Source organism: Hyla sarda, chromosome 3, assembly GCF_029499605.1.
Source record: "Hyla sarda isolate aHylSar1 chromosome 3, aHylSar1.hap1, whole genome shotgun sequence".
NCBI classification, from domain to species: Eukaryota; Metazoa; Chordata; class Amphibia; order Anura; family Hylidae; genus Hyla; species Hyla sarda.
The window spans coordinates 197,939,996-197,966,798 of record NC_079191.1 but is presented as its reverse complement, the minus strand read 5'-3'; the positions used below and the strand labels follow the sequence as shown (position 1 = coordinate 197,966,798).

General features: G+C 40.3%; 1 protein-coding gene across 1 annotated transcript in view; it reads left to right on the top strand.

Annotated features, from left to right (window-relative positions):
• LMBRD1 (LMBR1 domain containing 1) overlaps positions 1–26,803 on the top strand; it is a gene marked incomplete in the record, with an annotated part of 250,015 nt that overhangs the window by 103,335 nt on the left and 119,877 nt on the right. Inside the window, 3 exon segments of the mRNA XM_056565826.1 lie at positions 17,355–17,480; positions 19,101–19,253; positions 22,183–22,247. Coding sequence (XP_056421801.1) covers positions 17,355–17,480; positions 19,101–19,253; positions 22,183–22,247 — 344 coding nt within the window.

Below are 26,803 nucleotides of genomic sequence, written 5' to 3'. Positions count from 1 at the left end.
AATGAAAAATAAAATGATTAAAACCTGAAAAAAAAGCACCCGCCTGAACCCAAAAAAAAACCACTGATCAGTGATAAATCACTGACAGCGGTGGGGCAGGTCGCACACACAGGTAGGTCCGTCCACACAGCACAGGCCTGCTACTGGTGGCACGGACCCACTATAGGTGCAAAAAATTAAATAAAAAAGACGCTATAACCCGAAAAAGCGCCTTCACCGCAAAAAAAACCGCTGATCAGTACTATGGGCCTGCCACACGTTTAGCAAAAAAAAAAAGGAAAATGGTCTGCGCCCCACAAAAAAAAAAAACGCTGGGGGCAGACTGTAGCGACCCTGTAGGGCCGGGGTCACGCAGCTAAAGGTGCTGCGGACCATCGGGCACCGACGGAGAGTATGCTAAAAAAAAGGTATGCACCCCCCCCCCCAAAAAAAAAAAAAAAAAAAAGAAGCTGGGGGCAGAACACTGCGACCCTGTAGGGCCGGGGTCACGCAGCTAAAGGTGCTACGGACACCTACAGAAAAAAAACTGACGCCTACAGAGAGTACGCTAAAAAAATTAATAAAAATGGTTTGCGCCCCCCCAAAAAAAGCTGGTGGCAGAACACTGCAATCCTGTGGGGCCGGGGTCATGCAGCTAAAGGTGCTACGGACACCTACAGAAAAAAAACTAAAAAAAATAAAAAAAAATTTTTTTTTTTTTACTTTAGCCCTGAATTGTGTCCCTACCTAGTCTAATGCTTTCCCTAACTGCTTGCTGTGCCAAGGGGCCGCAGAAAGGGGGCAAGGGGGGAATTTATTTCACTTTTTTAACACTGAGGGGAGAGATTGCAGTACGGAGCTCCCACCTTCCCCCTCCCCATACTGCAGTGATTGGTGCGGTCACTGTGGCCACCCAATCCCTGCTGTACTGGGGGGTGGCAACAGTGCCGCCCCATAGTACTCTATGGATGATGTTTGGTGTATATTACACCACCGATCATCATTATTATCTGGGTAACTGGGCCACACGTGACCCAGATGACCTGGAACCGCAGCAGACCGCCAGTTAGTATTTACCGGCGATCTGTGGCGATCCTCAGGATCCCCCCTCTGCACACTGCCGGTTTGCCTGCTGAATGATTTCAGCATAAACCCTGGGTGGTGCTAGTTCAGTTTTAGTCCAAGTCTTTGCTGAGTGCAGTGAGGTAAAGTCCTGAGAGAGAGTCTGGTGTCCTGAGGAGGCCTGAAGCCTACCACGCAGCCACACGTCCAAAAGTCCATTACCAAACAGGTGAATGTCAAAACCTGGAAAGCTACAAATGGGGTGAAGTCTGTCTAGTTAGTCCCAGTCAAGGCAGTCAAGATTAAAGGGGTTGTCCCATGCCCCAGCTTTCTGAACGTCAAGGCCACACCCCTCATGATATCACACCACACCCCCTCTATGTATGTCTATGGGAGGGGGCGTGTCAGTTGTCACGCCCCCTCCCATATACATGAATGGAGGGGGTGTGGTGTGACATCATGATGGGCGTGGCTGTGATGTTCAGAAAGCTGGGGCATGGGACTACCCCTTTTAATCTGGGGCAAGTTAGCATGGCCTTGCATCAAATTGTCAAAGTCCACTACAAGTCCCAGCGAGCCCTGAGGTCTCTGAAGTCACTGGTCACCTCCTTGAGCCTGACTAAGCTGCTTACACTGTTACACCTGTCTAACTCGGTAAAGGTGCCAGTGTTCCGTAACTTGGCATCTGAGTCATTATTTTCCCCCGTGCCTAGCCAAGGATCCAGCGGTATACCTTTGGGTGGTGAAGAGGTTAAATACAGTACCTTATGCTGGACAGTATAATTGAAACCTGGAAGGCTTCATTTAAGTCTGTCAGATATGGTAGGCAACAAATCCACTAGGCTGTGTTATATTTGTTTTGATTGCCTTATTGTGCTGCTCCAGGAAACAGAGCAGAACAATAAAAAAGGACTGCAGAAAGGTGAATCCAGCCTTATAAAAGGCTTACTTTAAAGGATCTGCTGAACATTTTCGGAGCCAGATATCACACCATTAAAGATCTTGTGGAGTACATGCCTAGGTTAGTTGTGTAAATAGTTAAGGCAACACAATCTCCAGATGTCAACCCCACAGACTACTAATATCAAAAAGAAACCGAAGGGGTGGTGTTAAAACATAGCATTTATTTAGCGTATTAAAAGCCACCAGATAAGAAAAGGGCAAATACCCAAAAAATATATGGAGACAGAAAAACAGATCTCTTACAACTCCAGTATTAGTAGTACATGTGGTATGGATATTATAGAAGGTAAATCTATTGTCACTGTAGCATAATTGTCATTGATAATTCATCTGGTGGCATAAGGTTCCCCTGAAAACGTCCTCCATGCTTTAGAATACCTATGCATGTGAACTGAAACGCATTGAGAATGCGTGCAGATATTTATTGCCTTCCAGACTATATGCACATCGGATATCCATAAGGAGTGCACATTAATGCTACAGTGACAATAGATTTGCCTTCTATAATATCCCTACTGCATTTACTCCTGATACTGGAGTTGTAAGGGATCTGTTTTTCTGTCTCCATATATTTTTGGGTATTTGCACCTTTCTTATTTGGTGACTTTAAATACGCTAAATAAATGCTATGTTTTAATGACACCCCATAGTTTTCTTTTTTATGGCTGGTTTTGTCATGAGACTTTAAATGTTGAGGAGTGGCTGACGGAAGCCAAGGAAATTTTCTCTTAAAAAAAATAAAAATAAAATAAAACATACACTCAAGCCAGACCGGCACCTTCCCTAAAAGCAGCTTTTAGGGAACTTGCTGTCGCAAACAATTTGCAATATGATTTTGGGAGGTTGAAGGTTTTGACAACTATATAAAAAATAAAATAGTACCAAGGGGAATTAGAGTCCCTGTCCTGCCTCCACAAAGACTTCGCACACCTGGAGTATTAAAGTGGGAGGAAACTTCCACTGCTTGCTCTTTAAGCTTCCTTAACATCCTCTTAGAAGAGGAGAGAGGAAACTTGGCAATTGCTAAAAAGAAACTTGAGGAGCAAAAAGAATTGGTACTTAAATTCAGAGGGGATCCTGAGTTTGGTGCCAAGGAGATCCACTTTAATTTGATGGATCGAAAACACTCAGTTTGTCAGAGACATGTAGGATTTTTGGGAGAACCGAGCTTACTTAGTCTTTCACAGGCTCAGAAAGAATCAAAGGCTGACATTTCAACATCAGATACTGACCACTCAGGCACTGACTGCTCAATTGGGCGATCAGAGAGGGGACGCAGTACATATAGGGGACAAAGGGTCTGGAGTTCCAGGAATCAGAGAGGAAGACCTCCTAGAGCACCCCAAGGTAGCACTAACAATTTTGCACAAGGTTGACCATCATCCTCAGCTTCTTTGGATACTGCCTCTTTTTTTTGTGACAGAACTGAAGGACTCCTACCAATAACACATTCAGCGGGACCAGCCTTTATACATTTAAATTAAGGTGGGTGCCTTCAAGTACTGAATTTGTCTAGCTTCCCCCTCACTGTTGATCAGGAAAGGGTTCTGAATAGGGGACTATCTTTTGTGCCTACAACTTCTTTTCACACCTTTATCTGTGTAAAATATTTAAATGTATTCATCCGCAAATTGCCTTGGCACAAATTCCACAAAAAAGAAAGGGAGGGCCTTAATCTTGGCATTTTAACAGAAGATCTGCAACCTACAAGGGACCTCTTCTCCTTACTAGATGCAAACCAGAGACCGAGGGGGGAGAGACCCTTCACAGACTGCAGACATAAAAATAGATCATTCCCTTCTATGAATGATGTGTCCTGCATTGACATGTTTGCGGACATAGCATGTAGGGACCTCAGGTCTATCTCTAGATTCCCCCCCCCCCCCCCCCAATACATTATCATGTAATTTCACCAGACGTGAGAGAGGCGATTATGTCCCTTGCTCAGAACCAGGACCTCATTATTAGGAGCTCGGATAAAGGGGGAAATGTAGTACTCTTGGATATTGAGGCCTATATTGACATGCTACAGATTACTAAATTACACAATTGCGTATGAGACTCTGAGCTGTTACACGACACAGGAATACTCTAGGATAATTTTGCAGATCTTGGACCGTGCTAAATTAGAACACATACTAAATTAACGTGAATATTCTTTACTAGCTCCCAGTGCCCCCACTATTCCTACTTTTTACGTCCTACCCAAAATACATAAGGGGTTGTTACCCTTGAAGGGCAGACCTATAGTGGCGGGCATTGGGAGTATAAGCCAAAACATCGGCATCTATATTGATAAAATCTTGCGCGACTTTGTACTTGCTCTTGTGTCATATACTCGCGACACAATGGACTTGCTCAATAAACTTGCGAGCATTGTATCTGGTTCCACAATGATAACGTATAGACGTTGAAGCCTTGTACTTCTCCATATCCCATGATATTGGCTTGAGGGCTGTCTCCCATTTTCTCTCTACTAGGGGCTTCTATATGCAGACACACAACAGCTTTGTTCTGGATCTACTTCATTTCACCCATATAACTACTTTTTGTTTAATGGAAGGTATTACCACCAACTCGGGCACAGCTATGGGGAGCCTTTGTGCTCCCACATACGCTAATCTGCTCCTGGGTTGGTGGGAGGCCACCATCCCCTTCCAATAGGACAGGGAATATCTATCAGAATATGCCATCTCCTGGTCAAGGTTTATAGATATTTTCAGCCTTTTTTGCACTGGAACACAGCTCAGTTTGATAACCCAATGGAATCCCTGAACTCTAATAACATTGGTTTGTATTTTGCATGTGAAACCTCTTTGGAAGGTCTAGCATTTCTAGATGTATTTATTTTAAAGGAGGCAGGGGTCACACTAAAAACCACTGTATACTGCAAAGCCACCTCCACTAACAGTCTCCTAAGGTGGGAGAGCTGACATCCGAGTCAGCCTTTAAGAATCATTGATACTTATGACAGTGAGGCTCCCCAGGTACGTAACATCATTCAGCAACATTAGAACATTCTTAAACTAGATCCTTACCTGGATGATGTCCTTACAGCGACTCCATCTATCACCTACTGTAGCGTGCGAAATCTTGCACATATACTGACCCATAGCTTTTTGACACCAAGAACAACCAGCATTGGTACTTGGTTAAATTGATCCCTCAGTAGGGGGCTGAGATTCGTGGGGATACAAAGAGTAAACTCTTTGCCATATTGGGGGTATTTAAATAAACTCCTCTTACAGCATGAATGCAGATGGATATTCAATCTACATTCAATGGCACCCCACAGATTAAATTAAATGCCCCCTTGCTTTTTTATGTCTGTTTCAGCAGTGGGGTCCTCCTGGGTCTCTTGCCATAGCGTTTCATTTCATTTAAATGTCAATGGGTAGTTTGCGCTGACACTGATGCTCTCTGAGCCTGCAGGATAGCCTGAATATCTCAAGGAACTTATTTGGGGCTGCTTATTCACCATCCGTACTATCCTGTGTTGACACCTTTCATCAATTTTTCTCCTCCGTCCATGCCGAGGGAGATTAATTACAGTGCCATGGGTTGCAAAATTCTTAATGTTGCGCCTTGTGGACAAAGGCAAATCTAGATCTCTGGAGATGGAGGACTTGAGAACCAAAATTGTGGGAAAATATCAACAGACAGTTCTCTTCTCCTCTTTCTGTTGTCCATGCTTAGTGTGGCGCACACACAGACAAACAATGCAAAGACCAAGTTAACTTCTCCCCTTTTTATCTGCTTTCAGGTGTGATTTTTATATTGCCCACACCTGTTACTTTGCCCCAGGACCATCACATGCTTGAAAAAATCTTATTTTTCCACAATTTTGAATGGGTGCCAATAATTTTGTCCAGCCCATTTTTGGAGTTTCGTGGGACATTATGTCCAATATGCTTTTTTTCCTCCCTTTTTTGATTAAGTTCCAATACACACAAAGGGAATACACATGTGTATAGCAAAACATGTGTTATTGCAATCCTTTTCTGTGAGAAAAACTTCATTTTCTTGAAAAATTTCAGGGGTGCCAACATTTACGGCCATGACTTTATATATGCTATTTTGAAGTTGTATATGGAAATCTTATCTATGCATTTTGTCTTTCATAATAGCTCATGTAACCTTTTTTTGAGGTTTCCACACATTACATTACCGGATCACAACCTTTGAGCAGTGCTGCTAGCAATAATAACAACAATACCCAGACAGGCTCAGTCTATGAAGCCATACCTGGTATTTTGTTAGAGCCCAAGATATATTGTTTGGAATGGTACATAATAGTATAATATAGCTGAGTGAGATTAGTGATGAAGACAGCTCTTTGTCCTTGTAAAGTATTATGATAAGCTGAATTTGAGGACAGCTTCACTCACATTTCCATATATTTTACATTCTAGACAGCAATTGTTTGAGCAAAAATTTGTATTCTGGCTGTCATACACTAGCTTGTAAGTTATAATTATTTTATATAACTAAGAATTTATATTTAAAGGGTCCCCCATGGTTGGATGTTTTTATCATGTAGGCACTGCTTCTCTTTTCTTTTACAGAATGTAAATCAAATATGATTTTTTTTATTTTTATTTAAGGTTCCCTGGTAGACACAAACTTAATGCTGCTCTCATGCGGTCCTGTTCATGTCAACAGAAGATAGACAAATAAGGTGCAAGGAATTTTGCAGAAGGGCAAAATAATTACTCTGGCTTTGGCAGTAGTTGAAGTTCTAATAGGGCTTTATTCCAAGATTTATATCTCATCACCTATCCACAGGACTCCCCAGTATTACATTAAAATAGATTCACCTGGGACAACAATTATTTGTAATTGCGTAATAACCCCTTCAAGGCATTCCAGGTATAATGTTATAAATAACCATAGTATATTTACATTGATGTTAACCAGGTGAATGAATATTCAGTTTTCTCAGTTGTATCCAACTTGTTCAACTTCTGGAACCCAGTTGTTCCAGATATAAAGAATGTGGCCGTCAAGTAAAGTAAAATGTGTCAGTATTGTTGAAGATGCTGTCATGTTTAATAGATGACGACTGTATATATATGTACAAACTATAATTTTATAAAGACAACTGTTGCGCAAAATATAGTTTCATCAGTATTAAGTGTCCTAACCAGTATGTCCCTTACTATGATTTAATCACTGTTTTATAGGACGCTTCATACTAGCCACAGCACTGTAACACATTCTAGCCCTTACTTCACAAAATTTCACTCTGTGAACACAGACTGAACCAAAACAACATACATTTATGAAACCTAGTCTATGCTCATGACAGAGACAACACTATTACAGACAGTGTTTAGACCACAATAACCATGTATGAGCTAGAGGTCATTACAAGAGACTCTAAATACTACACCATTGTATGTATTAAAAACTTTTTTTTCTTTTTTTCAAATAATTTGAGACAGCCATACTTGGCTGAAACAAATGACAGTCAGAGCTATTTCGTGATCCCCCCCCCCCTTTGTGCCCCCACCCAAATAAGGCTGAGCAAAGGCCAACATTGTCTATAGCTGTAAATTCCTTGCACTGTACCCCACTGCGCCACATCAGACATTTATTTTAATTTTTTTATGTTGTCATATTTGTAGTGCTTTATTATTGCTTATGTAAAATAGCTTTACTGTAGGCTTCTTTCACAGATACACAGAATAATGCAGTTTATTCTTTATAATGCTTGACTGGATTTCTACCTTCTGGGAGACTGATACACCAGTTATATTTTTCCCACTAAGAATGTCAAAGAATGATTTTATATTAAAAGGACTAACACAGCCTGTACAAGTTTTAGGGCATGAGAATGTAATAGACTAATGAACAGTTACACTGAATAATCTCCTCTGCAATTCAAATAAATAGAGGTCCCCATGTTTGTAAATCAGCTCCAAGGGAAGGGGGGCTGGGGGTGGAGGAGAAGCTTTTTTTTTTTTTTTGCCAATATTTAGATTTATGGTTGGTGTGTGCATTTATTATTATTACAATTCACTGACAAATTGGAGATATCCTATCCCCTATAGCTATTAAAAGACAAAAAAGCACCAGAAAAAATAGCTAAAATATCAATTCTTCGAGTATACAAAATCTAAAATTTACAAATTAACAAAACTAGATATCCGGAAAAGGCAGTGCTCCTTTAAGGAGACCTGTAGTGGGAATGATGCCCTTTACTACAAAACAGGGACAATACCCTGCAAGAAAAACCTTATAAACCCTGGGAGTAATATCCTATACGAACATACAGAAACAATGCCCTGCAAAACAAACCGACGCGTTTCCCCGTATTCAAGATATTACGGTTCATCAGGGGTTTGAAAAGAGGTACTAGAGTATGATAGTATTTAGATATTATAACTTATTCCATTATGTGGCAACGAAACATAGACGGGCTAAGCAGACAGTAATTGGAGAGCACGTTAAGTAGAAAGCACATATATAAGGAGCACATAAATGGATTCCTTATGAAGTTAGTAGATGCAGATGAGTGCTGATTATCACTGTAACATCCAGAGTTGTAATGGCTGGTTACTGAAGATGTCATTCATTCCTGCAACATAGATAACAAATGGCAGAAGCAGACAAACAAATATAACATTTATGCACATATGGCTGAGACTAAGCTTGCAACATATAAAGCATATTAAGCACCTACATACATATACAACCAACTAATATGACAGGCCAAAAAAAGCATATTACATAAATGGAATAAGGTAAGTAGATACAAATATACCTTATGACAGAAGAGTCACAGCTGTTTACCGCAAAGATGGATTGCGGTAAATTCAACATAGAATGTATTTGTTTTCATAAATGGCCTCCATAAACTACAAAGAATTAATTAATATACACCCTTAAAAAAAATGACAGAATTATGTATCCCCCAACATCTTTAAAAAAGTTTTTTGATAGAAGTTATCATGTACCTCCATATGTGATAAAATCCGATTCGATATATCTCATGACACATCATATAACCCAGATAAAGAATTTTAACCGCTCCAAAGATAGAGGGGAGGGGGAAGAGGAGAAAGATACGGATACCCACTTCCTAAAGGCAAATATAGATGATAAAAAGAAGATATATCACAAGCGCCCACCACAACAAATCTACAGCCAATATATATGTGTATATATATGTATATGTGTGTGTGTGTATATATATATATATATATATATATATATATATATATATATATAAAAATAGGCAATGATTACCGTTGCCTTAATGCATTCCTACTTAATCCTTATGGCATCCAATTTCATATACAAAAAGCTGTTAATGGATAAAGTTTCAAAGGTATAGACCTAACAATAACAATCAATGATACTGATGTTACTAATGGCAACTGCCGTAATATAAAACGCATTAACCATGAGCAAATAAACAAACAATAAGATAACTATAACCATAAGGAGGTCCTTACCTCTCTATGTCTCGGATATGGATAAATCCGATGAGTCCAAACATATCTGTTTCGTTGCTTTCACACCTAGGAGAACAGCAAACAAAGTATAAAGTTAAACCCTACCATAAAGGTAATGGTTTAAGATACAAACCACAGAATAAATCCTTACCTACATACTCATAAGGGCACCTCAAGCGACCACTCCAGTCCGGATCTCTGTCAGTGGTAACTGTGTGTGTCTCATACCTTCCTTAAATACACATCGGAGCTGAGGCGCCAAGTTGGGCCATGCGTGCCAAGTCGCTTCCGGTTGGGCCATGCGTTCCAAGCCTCAAGTGCGTGTCAGCGCACCAATCCAGGCCTCATTTCCAATTTAACAAGCACAATGCGCATGACAAGCGCCCCGCCTAAATATAATTGAAAAAAACACAGATGTACGTGCTGCACTATGTATCCTGAAGCGTACCATGCCTCATTCTCGACTCCAGCCTCATTTCCAACCTCGGCCTCTGATGTTAAAGCAAGGCTAACCTACTATATTAAGCCATGCATTCCACCTGATGCGTGCCATGCCTCCATCCCATTACACAGTCATAACAATAGTTACTTGTAATAAACTATATTTTAACAGAACGCGGACGATACACTTATCAATGGAAGCACATATGGAGGTAATGGAATAAACTTTGTGTTCGATTATTAGGAGGCCAGTTATGCTCACAAAGATATAATTTAGCAATATTCAATTTTTCCTCAATACTTTATAATAAGGGCACAAAAGCGAGAAGAAGATATGAAGGGGGGGGGGGGGGGGGGGGGAAACAGGGGGGCCCCTGTAGAGACTATCCAAAACAGATTTTATTATAAATATAAAGCATTAGTTCACAACAATTACCAAGTGTAAATAGATTACTCTTAATGTGATGCCTAATGATGGCAAATATTAATACTCCATCATTACAAATTTAGATATTATGAGGAATGGTCCATTAGGGCTGATATACAAAACCAACCTACGGACCGAAAAACTGGTCCTGGATACAGGGACTGCTTATTATGCTAATAATATTTACACCTACACGACTTAAATGAAGCAAGAGAATGAGTCGTTCATTTAGCCCGAATGGGGCCACCGACTTCATTCTAAAAATCCATTCAGCTTCCTTCTGTAGGATCCTTTGATCCCGATTCCCTCCCCTCGGGGATTTTCGTATTACCTCCATCACACAAATTAATCTCACTAATCCTTCCTCCATGTTTTTCAATTACATGTTGCGCAACAGGTGTATCCCTTCTGTTATTGATGTAAAAAATATGCTTCCGTATGCATTTTTTCAAAGCCCGTTTTTCGTTTTACCTATGTACTGCAAGGGGCAAGTGCAAGTACATAGGTATACAACCCCCTCCGTATCGCAGTTTGCAAAATCATGAATGTCAAAGCTTTTTTTTTTTTGTAACTACGCTCGAGAATGTTTTAGTTTGAATCACAGAGGCGAAATGTCCCTACAGGGCGTCTGTCTAACCAGCTACCTCCACATCTAGTCCCACTGAAATGGCGTTTAACAAGCCTATCACTTTCTAAAAGTGATGGAAGGGGTCTGAGGTATTACATCCACTAGATCCTTATCAATTGCCAAAATGGACCAATGTTTCTTTAGAATCGTCTGGACTCTATCGACCTGGTTATCGGAAGTTCCTATTATACGAATCTAATTATCATCATTCTTTGCCCTAGGTGACAATAGCTCATGCCTATCAGTTGTCATAGCCCTTTCATATGCCAAGGATAGAGTATTCATAGGGTACCCTCTTTCGTGAAACCTATCTCGAAGATCCCTTGCTTGGTTCCTAAAGAGATTCACAGACTAACAATTTCGTCGGATTCTTAATTATTGTCCAGTAGGGATACCTCTTCGTAAGGACTGAGGATGATAGCTTTCCCACCGGAGTAAGCTATTGGTGGATGTGGTCTTTCTGTAGACTAATGTCTCTAGAAACCCACCAACACCCCTCTTGATGAGAACGTCCAAGAAGGGTAACTCATCCCAATGAATCTCTGATGTGAATCTCAAATCCAGGGGGTGGTTATTCAGATGCTCCACAAATTTCAGAAACAGGTCCTCCGTTCCGGACCACACAATGAATAGGTCATCAATATATCGACCCCAATAGATATGTGGGTGCCAACTATCCTCCTCTTCTCCAAAGACACAAGTACTCTCCCACCAGCCCAGGGTAAGATTTGCGTATGAGAGGGCAACAGGGCTCCCCATTGCAGTCCCCCTGAGCTGGTGGTAGTACCTTGAGTCGAAAAGAAAATAGTTATGATGTAACACAAATTCTATTAATTGGATGACTTATTCACTGTGTGCCCGGAACTGGACACCCCTTGCTTGTAGATAGAACGCCACAGCTCGTAATCAGTCATCATGACGGATAGAGCTGTACAGCGACTCGACGTCTATAGAGGCCATTAACATGTCCTCATCAAGTTGAATCCCATCAATTTTTTTGATGAGGTCACTGGTGTCACGTATATGGGAGGGCAATGAGGTAACATGGTCTCTCAGAATCCGATCTAAGTAGATTCCTACATTCTGGGTGATTGAGTCTACCCCGGACACAATTGGTCGTCCCTTAAGCGGGGACAGCCCTTTGTGTATCTTGGGGAGAGCATAAAAAGTAGGTATTTGTGGATTAACAGGACACCTAAATTTATGCTCATAGTTAGAAATAAGTTTTTCATTAAGGCCCCAATCTAAGAGATGTAGTGATTTATCCTTGAAGATGTCAGTGGGGTTCCTCGGAATAATTCTGTAAGATGCCCGATCTTTCAAAAGGGCTAAGGTCATAATTCGACAATTAGCTGAATCCCTAACCACCAAGTTACCTCTTTTGGCGGAGGACTTGATGGTTATGTTAGTCTCGCTCATGCGACCTCAAAGCCAACATCTCATTGTCAGTCAAATTGGACTTCACTTGATGGTTCTACGGTGGAACTCTTTCAAGTTCATTGGTTACCATATGTAGAAAAATATCAAGATTAGGTGCATCCAATTGAGGGGGGGGGGGGGGGGGTTCTTTCACTTTTTGAGTTCAGTAAATGGACCCTGGCCACTAATTCTATCATTCTCTGCCAGAAGGTCGCAAAGAATCCTCACCTCTGGAAGATTATCCTCGGAGATCCCTAATTCGTCACACTTCTGTCGGTCAACATTCAAAAATAATTTTTTCCATTTAAATTTACGTATGAAAAGGTTAATATCCTTAACCCTTTGACAGAACAGAGATCTCAGAGGCAGACAATATTTTGGAAGGTAAATTAACTATTTGGTTTTCTGTGCTGAGATGGGATCCACTCTGTCCCGTAGACCATATGGAGTACCTCTCCCCTCTAAAAAAAAGAGGAGGAGGGTTGTGATAATGAAGACAAGGTGGCTGAAGGATAGAATCCTCCTCTGCCTCGCCAGTTTCCCCATCTTCCCCTTCCCCTACCTCTGCCTTGATTCTTTCTGTTGAGTGGGAATGGGTGTGGGTGGGGAAAATCTCTCCGTTCTGAGTCAGATGACTATCAGATGTAGAAACCTCACCTCCTGTATTCGCAGTTCTTTCCTGAAAATTATATGCTCTCTTTTCTCTAACCTGAGTAAGGTCACGAATAAACTGTTTGTTTCCGATTTTTTTATTGTAACATAGAATCTATCTACTGAAGATTCTAAGATCAATCTCGGTCTTCTTAGCCCGTCTATGTTTCGTTGCCACAGAATGGAATAAGTTATAATATCTAAACACTATCATACTCTAGTACCACTTTTCTAACCCCTGATGAACCGTAATATCTTGAATACGGGGAAACGCGTTGGGTCTGTTTTGCAGGGCATTGTTCCTGTATGTTAGTATAGGATATTACTCCCAGGGTTTATAAGGTTTTTCTTGCAGGGTATTTTCCCTGTTTTGTAGTAAAGGGCATCATTCCCACTACAGGTCTCCTTAAAGGAGCACTGCCTTTTCCGGATATCTAGTTTTGTTAATTTGTAATTTTTAGATTTTGTATACTCGAATAAAGAATTGATATTTTAGATATTTTTTCTGGTGTTTTTTTTTTTTTATTTATTATTACATTTTATATATTTTGTGTTTCATAGCAGGTTAGAAATCAATACTAAATATTGACTGACTGCTTTAGGCAACAAATGCTTTTCTCCTGAGATTACCTATAGGACATAATTTATAAAATGTGAAGTGTCAGTAATGAATAAAAGTATAAGACACAGCAAATATGAAGCCAGTAGCTGGAGGAAGATTCATATGACTTAATGGTAGTTCCATACGTTGGAGTGATACTGCTGAAATTGTGTTAATTGAACAATTTTTGCTGGCCTATCGAGCAAGCCTTGGAATGTTTGTTGGAGAATTGTTTTTTTTTTTTTTTTTTTTCTTCTTTCTTCTCCCTCTGGTCAGTTTGTCGGTGGTCCCTTATTGTGTATTGGTTATACACCTCTTTTATAGTTATTATATTCATTAGAAAATGAGAAGTGTGTCAACTTAAATTGCATGTGCATCAGTGGATTTGTGTAAATGGATAATTGTTAATTTTTTATGTTGAACTGTTGTTTTGCAATATTAACCCCTTTAAGGACTCGGGGTTTTCCAGTTTTTGCACTTTCGTTTTTTCCTCCTTACCTTTTAAAAATCATAACTCTTTAAATTTTACCTAAAAATCCATATGATGGCTTATTTTTTTGCGCCACCAATTCTACTTTGTAATGACATCAGTCATTTTACCCAAAAATCTATGGCGAAATGGAGAAAAAAAAATAATTGTTCCACAAAATTGAAGAAAAAATGCTATTTTGTAAATTTTGGGGGCTTCAGTTTCTACACAGTACATTTTTGGGTAAAAATGACGCCTTATCTTTATTCTGTAGGTCCATACGATTAAAATGATACCCTACTTATGTAGGTCTGATTCTTATTACTGAAAAAAATCATAACTACATGCAGGAAAATGTATAAGTTTAAAATTGTCATCTTCTGACCCCTATTTTTCCGTTCATGGGGTAGTATGAGGGCTCATTTTTTGCACCATGATCTGAAGTTTTTGTCGGTACCATTTTTGTATTGATCGGACTTACTGATCGCTTTTTATTCATTTTTTCATGATATAAAAAGTGACCAACAATACGCTATTTTGGACTTTGAATTTTTTTTGCGCGTACGCCATTGACTGAGCGGTTAAATTAATGATATATTTTTATAATTCGGACATTTCCGCACGCGGCGATATCACATATGTTTAATTTTATTTTTATTTATTAGGGAAGGGGTTAAATGATCTTTAACTTTTTTTTGTTTGCTTTTTTTTTTGCAATATTAGAGCTCCCCTAGGGGGCTCTAACACTGCACACACTGATCTTTTACATTGATCAATGGTTTCTCATAGGAAACCATTGGTTAATGATTCTGCCGCTTGACATTTGGCGATCGGACACCAGGAGGCAGGTAATGGCATCAGCCCCCCCCGTGTCCTATAGCTGTTCGGGATGCCGCGATTTCACTGCGGTGATCCCGAACAGCCCCTTGAGCTAACCGGCATTAGTTTAGTTTCACTTTAGAAGCGGCGATCAACTTTGAACGCTGCTTCTAAATGGTTAATAGCATGCGGCACCGCGATTAGTGCCGTATGCTATTAGCCACAGGTCCCGGGGGTTGCTCGGTGCCGGGCCTGACATGCTGTGGCCCTGCGTTATAGAATGGGAGCGGACTCATGATGTACCGGTACGTCACGGGTCCTTAAGAGGTTAAAGAATGGGGACAATTTTAATAGAGAGAATTACTTTAAAATTTTTTTTTTTTAAAGTGTGTGTTTGATTGAATTTATCTAATACTGTTGTAGATATGTAAAAAATATATATCTTATACATATATGCAGTAAAATTGTTACATTTTTAGTAAACACCTGCTAATCACTGTAGCAGTAATATTCCTTATAGTTATTGTACACCTTTTTATACAGTATTTAGTAGTACGGCATTCTTTCCTTGTTTGCATTTCATTTTATTGGTACATAGTATAATGTTTAACTTGTAGTGCTTTGAACTGCAAAGCCACTTTAATAATGACATACAGAATGTCAAAATACTTCCATGCTAGATTAGCAGGAATTTATCAGATGATTCAATCCTTGAGTTTATTGGCAGCAAGTCTATGGTGTGTAGTGGGGGCAGCACTTTTCTTGCTGTCTGATATGAACATGCCCTGTTAAAACAAGCTTAGTCCAAGGCACCTGAATGTGTTGTCCGTGTGCTGATTCAGAGTCCGTGTTACTAACTGTAAATACTGCATACCAAATGTTTCATTTTCATCTTTCATGGAATATTTAAATTAAGATGATAAAATATGCATCGTCCATATATTTTATTTACTGATAAAACTAATTGCTAAGTCTGTAGCCTTCACTCCATGTAAACGTTGGCTTTGAGGACTGCTACTTATTATGTTGTTTATGTTACTTATTATGACAATTGTGCAGGTTATATAGACATAACATTCCATAACGTGTAATGATAAACTCATTGAATGCCATTATTAATTGACTGGCTGAAACTCGTAGGGAAAAAGGTGTGAAGAATCGGGTGCAACCTATAACCATTTCTAGCTTGTATTTTTTTAAGTGTTATGGTGATAGATTTTGATTCAAACAGGAAACCCAGAGACTATGGTTCCTGTTCTAATATACTGCATTCCCATGCTATTGGTGGATTTAAGTATAATCTATTAAAAGTTGTATTTTAGGCACGTCCCCTTTATTTTGGTACTATATTATATTGCTGGAAGTCTATACTACTGTGGTTGGTAGAGGTCCTCTTGATCTACTCTAAGGAAACGTAGAATGGTATTATTAAAGTTGGCACAAAAACTGTGCACTGGGAGCTTCATGGCATTCCATGGCCAAGCATCTGCACGCTAGCCTTGTAGCACAATGGCAGGTATCATGCAATAGTGTAAAGCATGCTTTCACTGAACCCTGGAACAGTGGAAGTGTGTCCTGTAAGGTGGAAGATCACGGTTCTCTATCTAGTTATCTAACAAACGAGTCATTCAAGGTTTGCTTTTTAGGATCGCATTGCCAACCATGTAACTGTATACTTTAGTAGAAGGATGATAACGATCTGGCAAAGGCTTCTTAGTTCCAATGAAGGGATATCTTAATTCTTAAGCATAACAAGACACTTTAGGCAGTTGTATGGTTCAAACTTATTGGAAACACTTTGGATTAAGGCCCCTTCCTGTTCCAGCATGGAAAGCAAGTAAGGTCCATGGATGAGTACGTTTGGCGTGAAAGAACTCGACTGGCTTGCACACCTCAGCAATTAATTTAAATGGAGATTGTAGACCTGGCCATCTTACCCCCATAACAATGAGACATACCTTTCAAAAGACATACATTGAATATATGAATATTTATATATATATATATATATATATATATATATATATATATATATATATATAATATGTGTGTGTGAATACTTGTTATTTTTTTATTTTTATTTTGCTTGTAGGAAAGTGGTTACCGGTATATATAACATTTGGAGTGCCACCAACTTTTCTTCAAGTATACAGTTTGTATTCCTAACCATGATCAGCAGCTGGAGGCACCCTTGCATGCTTCAATAGGAGTGCTACCTTCTCTACAAAAAAAAAAAAAAATTTTATATATATATATACACACACACAATGTGCATTTATTATCAAGTAGTTGTCAACCTAAGAAACTATAGCTTTAAAAATTGTGCTTTTTGGTCTGAAATAGATAAAATGCCTTTTCTGAGATGTGATCTTACAAAATCATTCCTGTGAACTGGTTAAATGAACATGGTCTTTTTCTCTCACCTTTTGTTCTAGGCGTATGGGATGTCTGCACTGCCTTTAAACTTGTTTAAAGGTACAAACAATGTACATTATGAACGTTTGGAAAACACCGAAGATATTGAAGAGGTGAATCTGGAAATTGAAAGACTTAGATCAAAGGTAAGAGGCTTGTGTATTCTTGTTTTCCCAAAAACAATTGACAGAGGTAATTTGTTCTACTCCCATTGATGTTGTCCAGTAGTTAGTCATATGTATAATTCATCTTAAATTAACAAGTGCTGTGAAGATATTTAGTTAAATTATTAATTACATTTCTCGCTTTTATAACTCTGCTTCCTGTAATGTTTCTGTCAGAGGTAGCACTGATAATTTTCTTGATCATCTAGTATCTAGTTTGTTGTTAGAGCAGAGTCATAAAGAAATAAAAATGTACTTGCTGCATCATAAACTCACCTTTATCAATCTTTTTTAAAGCATTCATGTAATCCAGAATTATTAATATGTATAACCCAATTCTCCTACAATACATAAACTGTCTTTGTATTATGTTTTTCAATTGGCCAACATTCTTTCTCTGCTTTATCCGCACCACTGCCAGGGGTATTAGGACAAATTTAACACTTCTGATTATATACAAATACAACCTGAATTATATATTTATAATAATTCTTATCATAAATAAAAAAATACATATTTTATCCCCATATTCCTGATTGTTGACATGTATTCATGGGTATCGCCAAATTTGTATCAAAATGTGACCTATTTTGTAAAATACATAAATAAATAAATAAACACACAAATTCACATAATTGCCAAAACAGATGCTTGTTTTAAAGGGGTACTCCACTGGAAAACATTTTATTTTAAATAAACTGGTGCCAGAAAGTTAAAAGTTCTTCCGGCTGGAAGAAGCACGCATTCACGTGTGAAACTGCCGGCGTAGCCGCTGAGCGCCATCACACCTGCGCCGATACTGTGATCCAGCTACCCGTTTACCGGACTGTCTTACCGACCTGTCTTCGTTGAGTGTTGAGTGCATACACACTTTCTTAATTGTATTATTTGGATACTTCACCCTTTGTATATGGACCCCGCAGGAGACTTATACTCAGGTAGCCGATACCATGCTGCAGTATTAAGGTGATATTACCTCTTGTGTGCGATCTCCTTTCCTGCCTTATCACTAGTTTAGATTTGTAGATTACTTCTATTTAAAAATCTTAATCCTTCCAGTAATTATCAGCTGCTGTTTGCTTCACAGGAAGTTCTTTTCTTTTTGAATTTCCTGTTTCTGTCTGACCACAGTGCTCTCTGCTGACACCTCTGTCCATATCAGGAATTGTCCAGAGCAGGAGAAAATCCCCATAGGAAACCTCTCCTGCTCTGGGCAGTTCCTAAAATGGACAGAGGTGTCAGCAGAGAGCACTGTGGTCAGACAGAAAAAGGAAATTTAAAAAGAAAATAACTTTCTGTGGAGCATACAGCAGGTAAGTACTGGATGATTTTTTTTTTATTTTTTTTTTAATAGAAGTAGTTTACAAATCTGTTAACTTTCTGGCACCTGTTGATTTAAAAAAAAAAAAAAAAAAAACTGGAGTACCCGTTTTTATCCTATTGGCTGACTTTGCATCTATCTTATCAGTTTGTATCAGTACTTTTATATTAAAAAGTAGTTATTGGTTGATTTTGTAACCTTTACGTATTTTGTTCTAGTCTTTCATGTGAATAAGAATTACCAGTGGTGTTTGAATTCATTTATTAATTAATTTATTTTAGTGCAGAGATGGAAGACCACTGTCGAGTAAGGACAGAAAAAAACTTTATAAACTTCAAGAAAAAAGTCGAACATTGCAACGGAAAGAAAGACATCTTGAATCTCATGTAAAGAATACCTGGACGAAATGTTCTAGCATTATGCGGCCTTTCAAGGTAAAACATTTAGAAAAATGAATGCCTAGTCTCCATGCTAATGTAATTGTCAGATCAGTATTAGCACTTGATATTGATGATCTTAAATAAGCTACAAATTTCAACCCTTTCAGGACCATGGCAGTTTTCGAATGTGCATTCTTTTTTTTTTTTTTTAACCATTTACTGAGCCATATTGCGGCTTTTATTGCGGGATCTACTGTACTTTGTAACAATACCCTTCATTTTACCATAAAGTATAGTGCAAAACTGATAAAAAATATTAATATTATTGGGGGTCGTCTTATACGGCTAGTGCTGCAGTCGTCTGGGATGCCCGGGGTATTGATTATCCATACCCCAGGCATCCCGGACTAGATTAATTTCCCCTGTCCCATTCGTGACATCCATGTGTCCCGAAAGATCTTTTCTGGGCACATGGATGTCCTGGTTACCTTTCTGCGGCCCCACGTTTAACTTTAAAAACCCAGGGGCTGCCGGGAGGTCACTGACTTCCCGTGTGTTTGCCCATAGAAACGGCAAGGCGGAACGAAGCAGCGAGGATGCGCGCGCATGGTAAGTTACCAGTGGCACTTCATCTTCGGTGCCCCCAACCACTGCTCCTCCGGTCCCGGGAACTACTGCTATGGCCTATAGGCCATAGCAGTAAATCGTGACCCCAGACCGGAGGAGTGGTGGTCGGAGCACTGAGGTGAGGTAGTGTGTATGGTTGAAGGCTTTAGGTCTGTGGGTGGCCACTGCCTACCTCATGTGGGGGAACTACCGTATACTGCCAATCTAATGTGGGGGGGAACTATACTGCCAACCTAATGTGGGGGAACTATACTGCCAACCTAATGTGTTGGAACTACAACCTAATGTGGGGGAACTACCGTATACTACCAACCTAATGTGGGGGAACTATGCTGACAACCTAATGCGGGGGAACTATGCTGACAACCTAGTGTGTGGATATAATGGTAAGGGACCGAACATCTCGGTAGAGGGGTAGTCTTAAACTGCGAGTATATCCCAAACTCTATATTATAACTGTAAAAGTTGGGGGTTGTCTTATATGCCAGAAAATACGGTATTATAATCTGTAGTTTTTGTTATATTTTTGTAGTGTTTACCTTTACCATGGGGTAGATGGGACCTCTTGGCAGCTTTTTGATTAATTTTTTGTCATGGGATGTCATTGTTTTTAAAGGAGTTAATAGAAGGTGTTCTAATAGGATTAATGTATTCACTTTTATGACCCAAGGGGACATATGAGCAATCATGAAATTGCTCATACCGATAAACTCAGTATATATGTACTTCAATGATCCATTAGATTGACATTCTATTGTTACAGCCTGTCATAGGCAGGTTGTATCAGTAGCGGAGTCTTGGCAGCCACAATGGCCTAGCAGAGGCCTCGGGCTGCTATACAATGGATATTACTTTTAAATCATGTAACAAATGCAGGGTGGAGCCTCCATGGATTTTATTTTATTTTTCCACACCCAAAGTATGCTCGATCAGTTTGAGATCTGGGGAATTTGTAAGTCAAATAACAGGCATTCCTGGACAATTATTCAGTATCTGAGGTAGGGATCGACAGATTTTTTTTTTTTTTGGGCCGATACCGATAATCTGTGACCTTTCAGGCCGATAGCCAATAACTTATAACGATATTCTGGTATAAGTTATCGGCTATTTACCCCCTTGCAGAAGCAGCTGCAGATCAATGATTTAAAGAAGGCGCTTTAAATCAATGACCTGCAGCGGCTTTTGCGGGGCCAGAGACCGCCGCCTGCTACTTTCCCCCTGTCTGTCCTGGGGTCCTCCCTAGTCCAACCGCCACTGCTGCCCCATTGCCTCCCCCCTCCCCGGTTTTATAATTACCTGTTCCCGGGGGCCCCGCTACTTCTGGCTCCGGAGTCGTCCTGAGCTGTCACTGTGCGCACTGACGGTGACGTTGCGTTTAGGATGTCACTCGTCATTGCGCTGCGCAGCGCACAGTAATAGCGCAGGACATCGCAGGAGCCAGTAGTAGCGCGAACCCCGGGAACAGGTAATTATTAAACCGGGAATGGGGAAGGCAATGGGGCAACGGCGGCGGCGGTCTCTGGCCGGGGAGGCGAGGCGGGGGGGCAGGACATTACCAGCATATCGGCAAGGTAATTGCCGATACCGATAATGTCCAAAATCGTGAATATCGGCCAAACCGATAATCGGTCGATCCCTAATCTGAGGGCACATTATTCTGATGGATTCCATTCGGGAGTACTGTTGCAATGATGGATGCGTTTTTCTGCAGCAATGTTTAGATCTAAAATCCACTTGAATGTTAGCACCTACGGTTTCCAAGCAAAACATTGCCTAGAGCATTGCACTGCCACACCCACTCTTTCCTCCACCACTTCTTGCCCTGCATGAATTATGCACAGGGTTTAGTGTCTAGCACTGAACCTTGTACATTATTCATGCAAGGGCAGGGAGGGTTGTGGGAAGGAGGATGTTCATCTGCAGCTCATCCTGCCTTCTTTGACACTTGACTATGATTTTATAACATTGTAGTCTTATTAGCTGTCTGCCCATGTCTGCAGCTCTGAGCATGCAACTTTACCTCTTCTCTGGAATCTAATCAAATGGGCTAGCCTTTACATCATATATCAGTGTGCTTTGGGTCCCCCTGGTCTTGTCCCTTGTTTAATGGACTTTTCTTGGACCATTTTTCCTAGGGAACACCCACTTCTCAGTAGTAACAACCCACAAGACCAGCTTTTTTGAATATTCTATAACCAGTTTGTCTAGCCATGAAAAGGTGGTCCTCATAAAAGTAAATAAGATACTTTACATTGGACTATTGTCATATATGAATAAATACAATGAGGGTATTCTAGTGTCTCAACTGAACTAAGTCTTGCATTGATGATTTACTTTTCTATGTGCTTTCTTACAGATTATTTGGGGCTTATTCCTCATTCTTGTAGCCCTTTTGATCATAATATCACTTTTTCTTTCAAAGTAAGTATATAATTGGAATTATGATAAGTATCATTTTCTTATTTGGTTTTCAGCTTTATTTATGGAATATGAACATAAATATGAGTACTGAAATACTGTACTGAACTTCCAACATGAACTGAGCAGCAGCATCCCATTAAGATCAATGGGAGGCTGCTGCAAGCATAATCTACTTGGAATTTCTGTGATGTGGACGAGCCCTTATTCTGAACAGTTGTGTGAAACCCAGCTTCATTTTATATAGATATTTGCGTGGAATAATGATGTATAATAAAAGGGAACTATATGAATTGTGTAGTTAACATCATATTATAAACTGCTACTTTTAAGTGGCAAACCAAATTCCTCAAATACTTTGTCGATTGTGTTGATTTGCATTTGCATTGGTGTTCTTATATTATTTCATTATAGCAAACACTTAATCTCGTACAAATCTAGTTGCACAAAGTAAATTTTTGTTTTTTAACAAAATATACAGGAAAACAGGTGTATAGCAAAAATAAGAAAGCAACTCCATACAAGTGAAGGAGACCCTTCCTACTCACAGCACAAGTAGTCACATCAACTAAAGGTGGATTATGCACAATGAAAACTAACAATAATACCTAAACCAAACATTGGTTTTATGGGCTACCACAAGTCAATTGAAAAGAAGAATGAGGAAGGTCTATAGTGCAGGACTGTGTGGTTAGTCCGACTGTGCTGGGAGGGAGAGAGGTACATAGAGTTGACGTAAAAGAAACTAAATATAGAGAAGTCATAGCATAGGAAAGAAAGAGGACAGGAAAGTGAGAGCAGGCAGGAAAAAAAAATTACATACCTCGCAAACTGAGCATGTACCAGCCACCTCCAGATCAGGAACAGCAGTGTAAATGAGGGAAGTGTCAAGCAGGAGGGCCTAATTCTCAGTACGAAGTCTCCAAATATAGGGAATCAAAATCTGCCGATGACATAAGTAAGTCGTGGGCCCCATATAGTTTGGAAATTGTCACTGTCTTTTTGATTGTCATTTCGTAACTCCTCCATTCTGCATGTACGGGAAAGTTCCTGAAGCAAGGACGAGAAGGTAGGGGGTAGGGGAATCACAGTTCGGGCCGCTATTGGCATAAAGTGTAGTAGACAAGTGTAGTAGACCGAAGGTTTATGTGGGGAAGGGGGGAGGATGGACAGGAGAGTCAGTTCAGGGTTTTTTAAGAGCGTGTTGGAGATTAGGCCAGACATGAAATTAAGCATAGCATTCCAAAACAAATTAAGTACCGGGCATGTGAGCCAAATATGTGTCATTTTGCCCCTTGCTTCTCCACATCTCCAACACACATCCGAGGCCCGGGGTAAATACGGGATAACAAGGCAGGTATTCTATACCATCTAGTTAACACCTTATAATTGGTCTCTTGTGCCTTAAGAGATAGTCGTCCTGTGACATAGAGAGATCGCCACTCGTCGTCAGGTAAAGCATGTCCCAGTTCATCCTCCCAGGAGGTATGGAAATGAAGAGGGAGAGAGGCAAAGTCATCTAAGAAAAGGGCATATAAGGAGCTGATCGTTCTTCTAGGAGCTGACGACGAGGTACAGAGGCGCACAAAGCCGGTCAGACACGGAGTGTTAGTGAGTGTGATAGAAGTGACAAAGTTGTGTATATTGAAAGTGTTGCACTGATGTAGGGGGGCAACCATTAACCAGTTCTCCTAGGGATTTCAATCCAGTCTCAGTAAGGAGTGAAAGACCGTCCTCTCGAAATGGTGAAAGGACAGGAAGGTGGGAGACCGTAGGGCTGGTGGGAATGCCTTATTACAAAAAGGGGGGGTAAGTGGGCCATCTGGAGAGACTAAGGGGGGAGCGCCTCAGATAGGAGGAGCGGGCACGAGATATGGAGTCAAAAATTGTCGGGGTTGTTATGGGGGGAGTGGGGTATGTGCAACTGTCCATGGAATAGCTCTGGGGTCCCTGCCAGATATTTAACTTTCCAGGGCTGCCCATTGTTTACTCTTGACACTATGGAATGAATCTAACACACTGGACATGACCGCAGCGAGGTAGTAAGAGATAATATCAGGGAGGGCTAAGCCCCCTTCTACCTTACGTCTAATAAGAATGGATCTAGCCAGTCTTGAATGTTTATGCACCCAAATGTAGTCTGTCTGCAGGTGCGAGACCTCGCGAAAAAAGGAACAAGGTATATGGTTAGGTACACCAGCAAAAAGATAAAGAAGGTGTAGGAGTACGTTCATTTAGAAAACGTTAGATGGGAGGTCGAGCCTTTAGGGGTGCGTGTCACCCCTAAAGAGTGAGGATTTCTTCACTCAAAGCGCGTTAGCCAATAAAAGACCCAATTTGTTCCCCCACTCATAAAACAACCTACCAGTGACCTGTTTATATTAGTGGTGGCTTTTATTTGAGTGCTCTAATAGTTTGTGACGCACCTCAATAAGTTTGCGGAACACTACATCTAGTTGAGATTGTTTGCTTTGAGTCTCTGTTTGTAGCGACTGCAGAAGGCTTGTCAGCTTGGGTGTTGCTTCCCTCTTTAGCCGTGCCCCATGCTTCATCGAAACCCCTCTTAGTAAGCATTTGAGGGTTTCCCACTTCACAATGGGTGATGAAGGATCGGATTGGTGATCCTGAGTAAAAGTGAGATGTGGAGTCCATGAGCTCCTGGATGCAAAGGGCATCCATGAGGAGAGACAAGACAAGGGGCTTGGCAAAGAGAGTAAAGGTGCAGAACACAGGGGCATGGTTTGAGAGGGTGACTATTCCTATGTTTGTTAGTGGATAATACAGAGGGTAGGAGGTGGTGCAGACAAAAAATTGTCTATTCTACTATATGACTGTAGAAAGTATAATCACTGCCTTGGGGGGGGGGGTGAGCCCTCCAGACATCACATAGTTGGAGGGTGTGTAGCTTACGCCTCAGGGCACGGAGTTTGTTGTGAGATATGTAGGAATGACCGGATGTCGTGTCAACAAAGGGGAAAAGTGGGAGATTGAAGTCTCCACAAAGGAAAATGGATCCCGTGGCAAAGGATGCTAGACTGTCAAGGGTCTTTAGTAGGAAAGGAATCTGTTCCTGGTTGGGCACATAAATGGAAGCTATAGTTATGGTTTGCAAACACATTCCTTGCATTAGGATCTATAGACGAAGAAATTATGTTAAAGGTGTACTCCGGTGGAAAACTTTTATTTATTTATTTATTTATTTTAAATCAACTGGTGCCAGAAAGTTAAACATATTTGTAAATTACTTCTATTAACATTTTTTTAATCCTTCCAGTACTTATTAGCTGCTGGATACTACATAGGAAATTCTTTTCTTTTTGGAACACAGTGCTCTCTGCTGACATCATGACCACAGTGCTCTCTGCTGACATCTGTCTATTTTAGGAACTGTCCAGAGCAGCATATGTTTGCTATGAGGATTTTCTCCTACTCTGGCCAGTTCTTAAAATGGTCAGAGATGTCAGCAGAGAGCACTGTGTTCGTGATGTCAGCAGAGAGCTCTGTGTTCCAAAAAGAAAATAATTTCCTCTGTAATATTCAGCAGCTAATAAGTACTGGAAGGATTATTATTATTTTTTTTTTATAGATGTAATTTGCAAATCTGTTTAACTTTCTGGCACCAGTTGATTAAAAAAAAAAAAAATCCACCAGAGTACCCCTTTAATAGGAAAGGACAGGTGAAACGCCAGGGAGACCCCTTTCGTCCTTGCCTCAGGATTAACACTATGCAACAGTTTTGCATAATATTGGTCATTAATATGTGGGAGATGTCCCAATTTAAAGGTGAGTCTCCTGTAACGCCAGGACATGCACTTTTGGTCTATGCAGGGAGTAGATGGTCTGTGCTCTCTTTTTCTGGGGTATTGAATCCTTTCACATTGAGTAAGGCCATTTTAATGTAGACATAGACATGGGAGTAGAGACATGGGAGTAGATAACATAGACATGGGAGTAGAGGGACTAAAAGAGGCGGCCATAAGGGCCTGTATCAGCGTGTGCTCCAGTACGACCTGCGACCTAATGGGGGATACGTAGAAGGAACGCCAGGAAAAGAGTATTTCCTTTGCGAGCAGAACCATACAAAAAACACTAACAAACAGCATTTACAGGGAAAAGGTGAGGGCCAGCTAAGGGAGCCTCTACATCCAGGTAGGATAAGAGGTGCGGGTAATGATGGGCTGAAGACTAAGCGAGCAAAAATGCCCTAAGTCTACTAATGGGCGGGAGGCAAAAAAAAAAGACAGTGGGAGAGAAACAGTAAGTAAATTGCATATATGTAGGTATGAAACCAATGGTAACAAAATAGCTGTACTAGAACAGAGACAGAAGGATAATGTTCCACAGTGTAGAAGTTTATCTAATACTTAGTTATGGAAGGGGCTAAACCTAAACTAGCATATGGACCAGGTGGTTTCACAGGAGGAAGTCCCAAAGCAAATGGCTCGTCAGAGGGATTCCTCAGGGGAAAGACCTATGAGGGAGTAGAAATATACTTAGAGTCCAGGTAGCAAGTCAAGTCTTTCTCTTCTGTCTTTGCGGCTGTGGATTCAGAAGTCGGT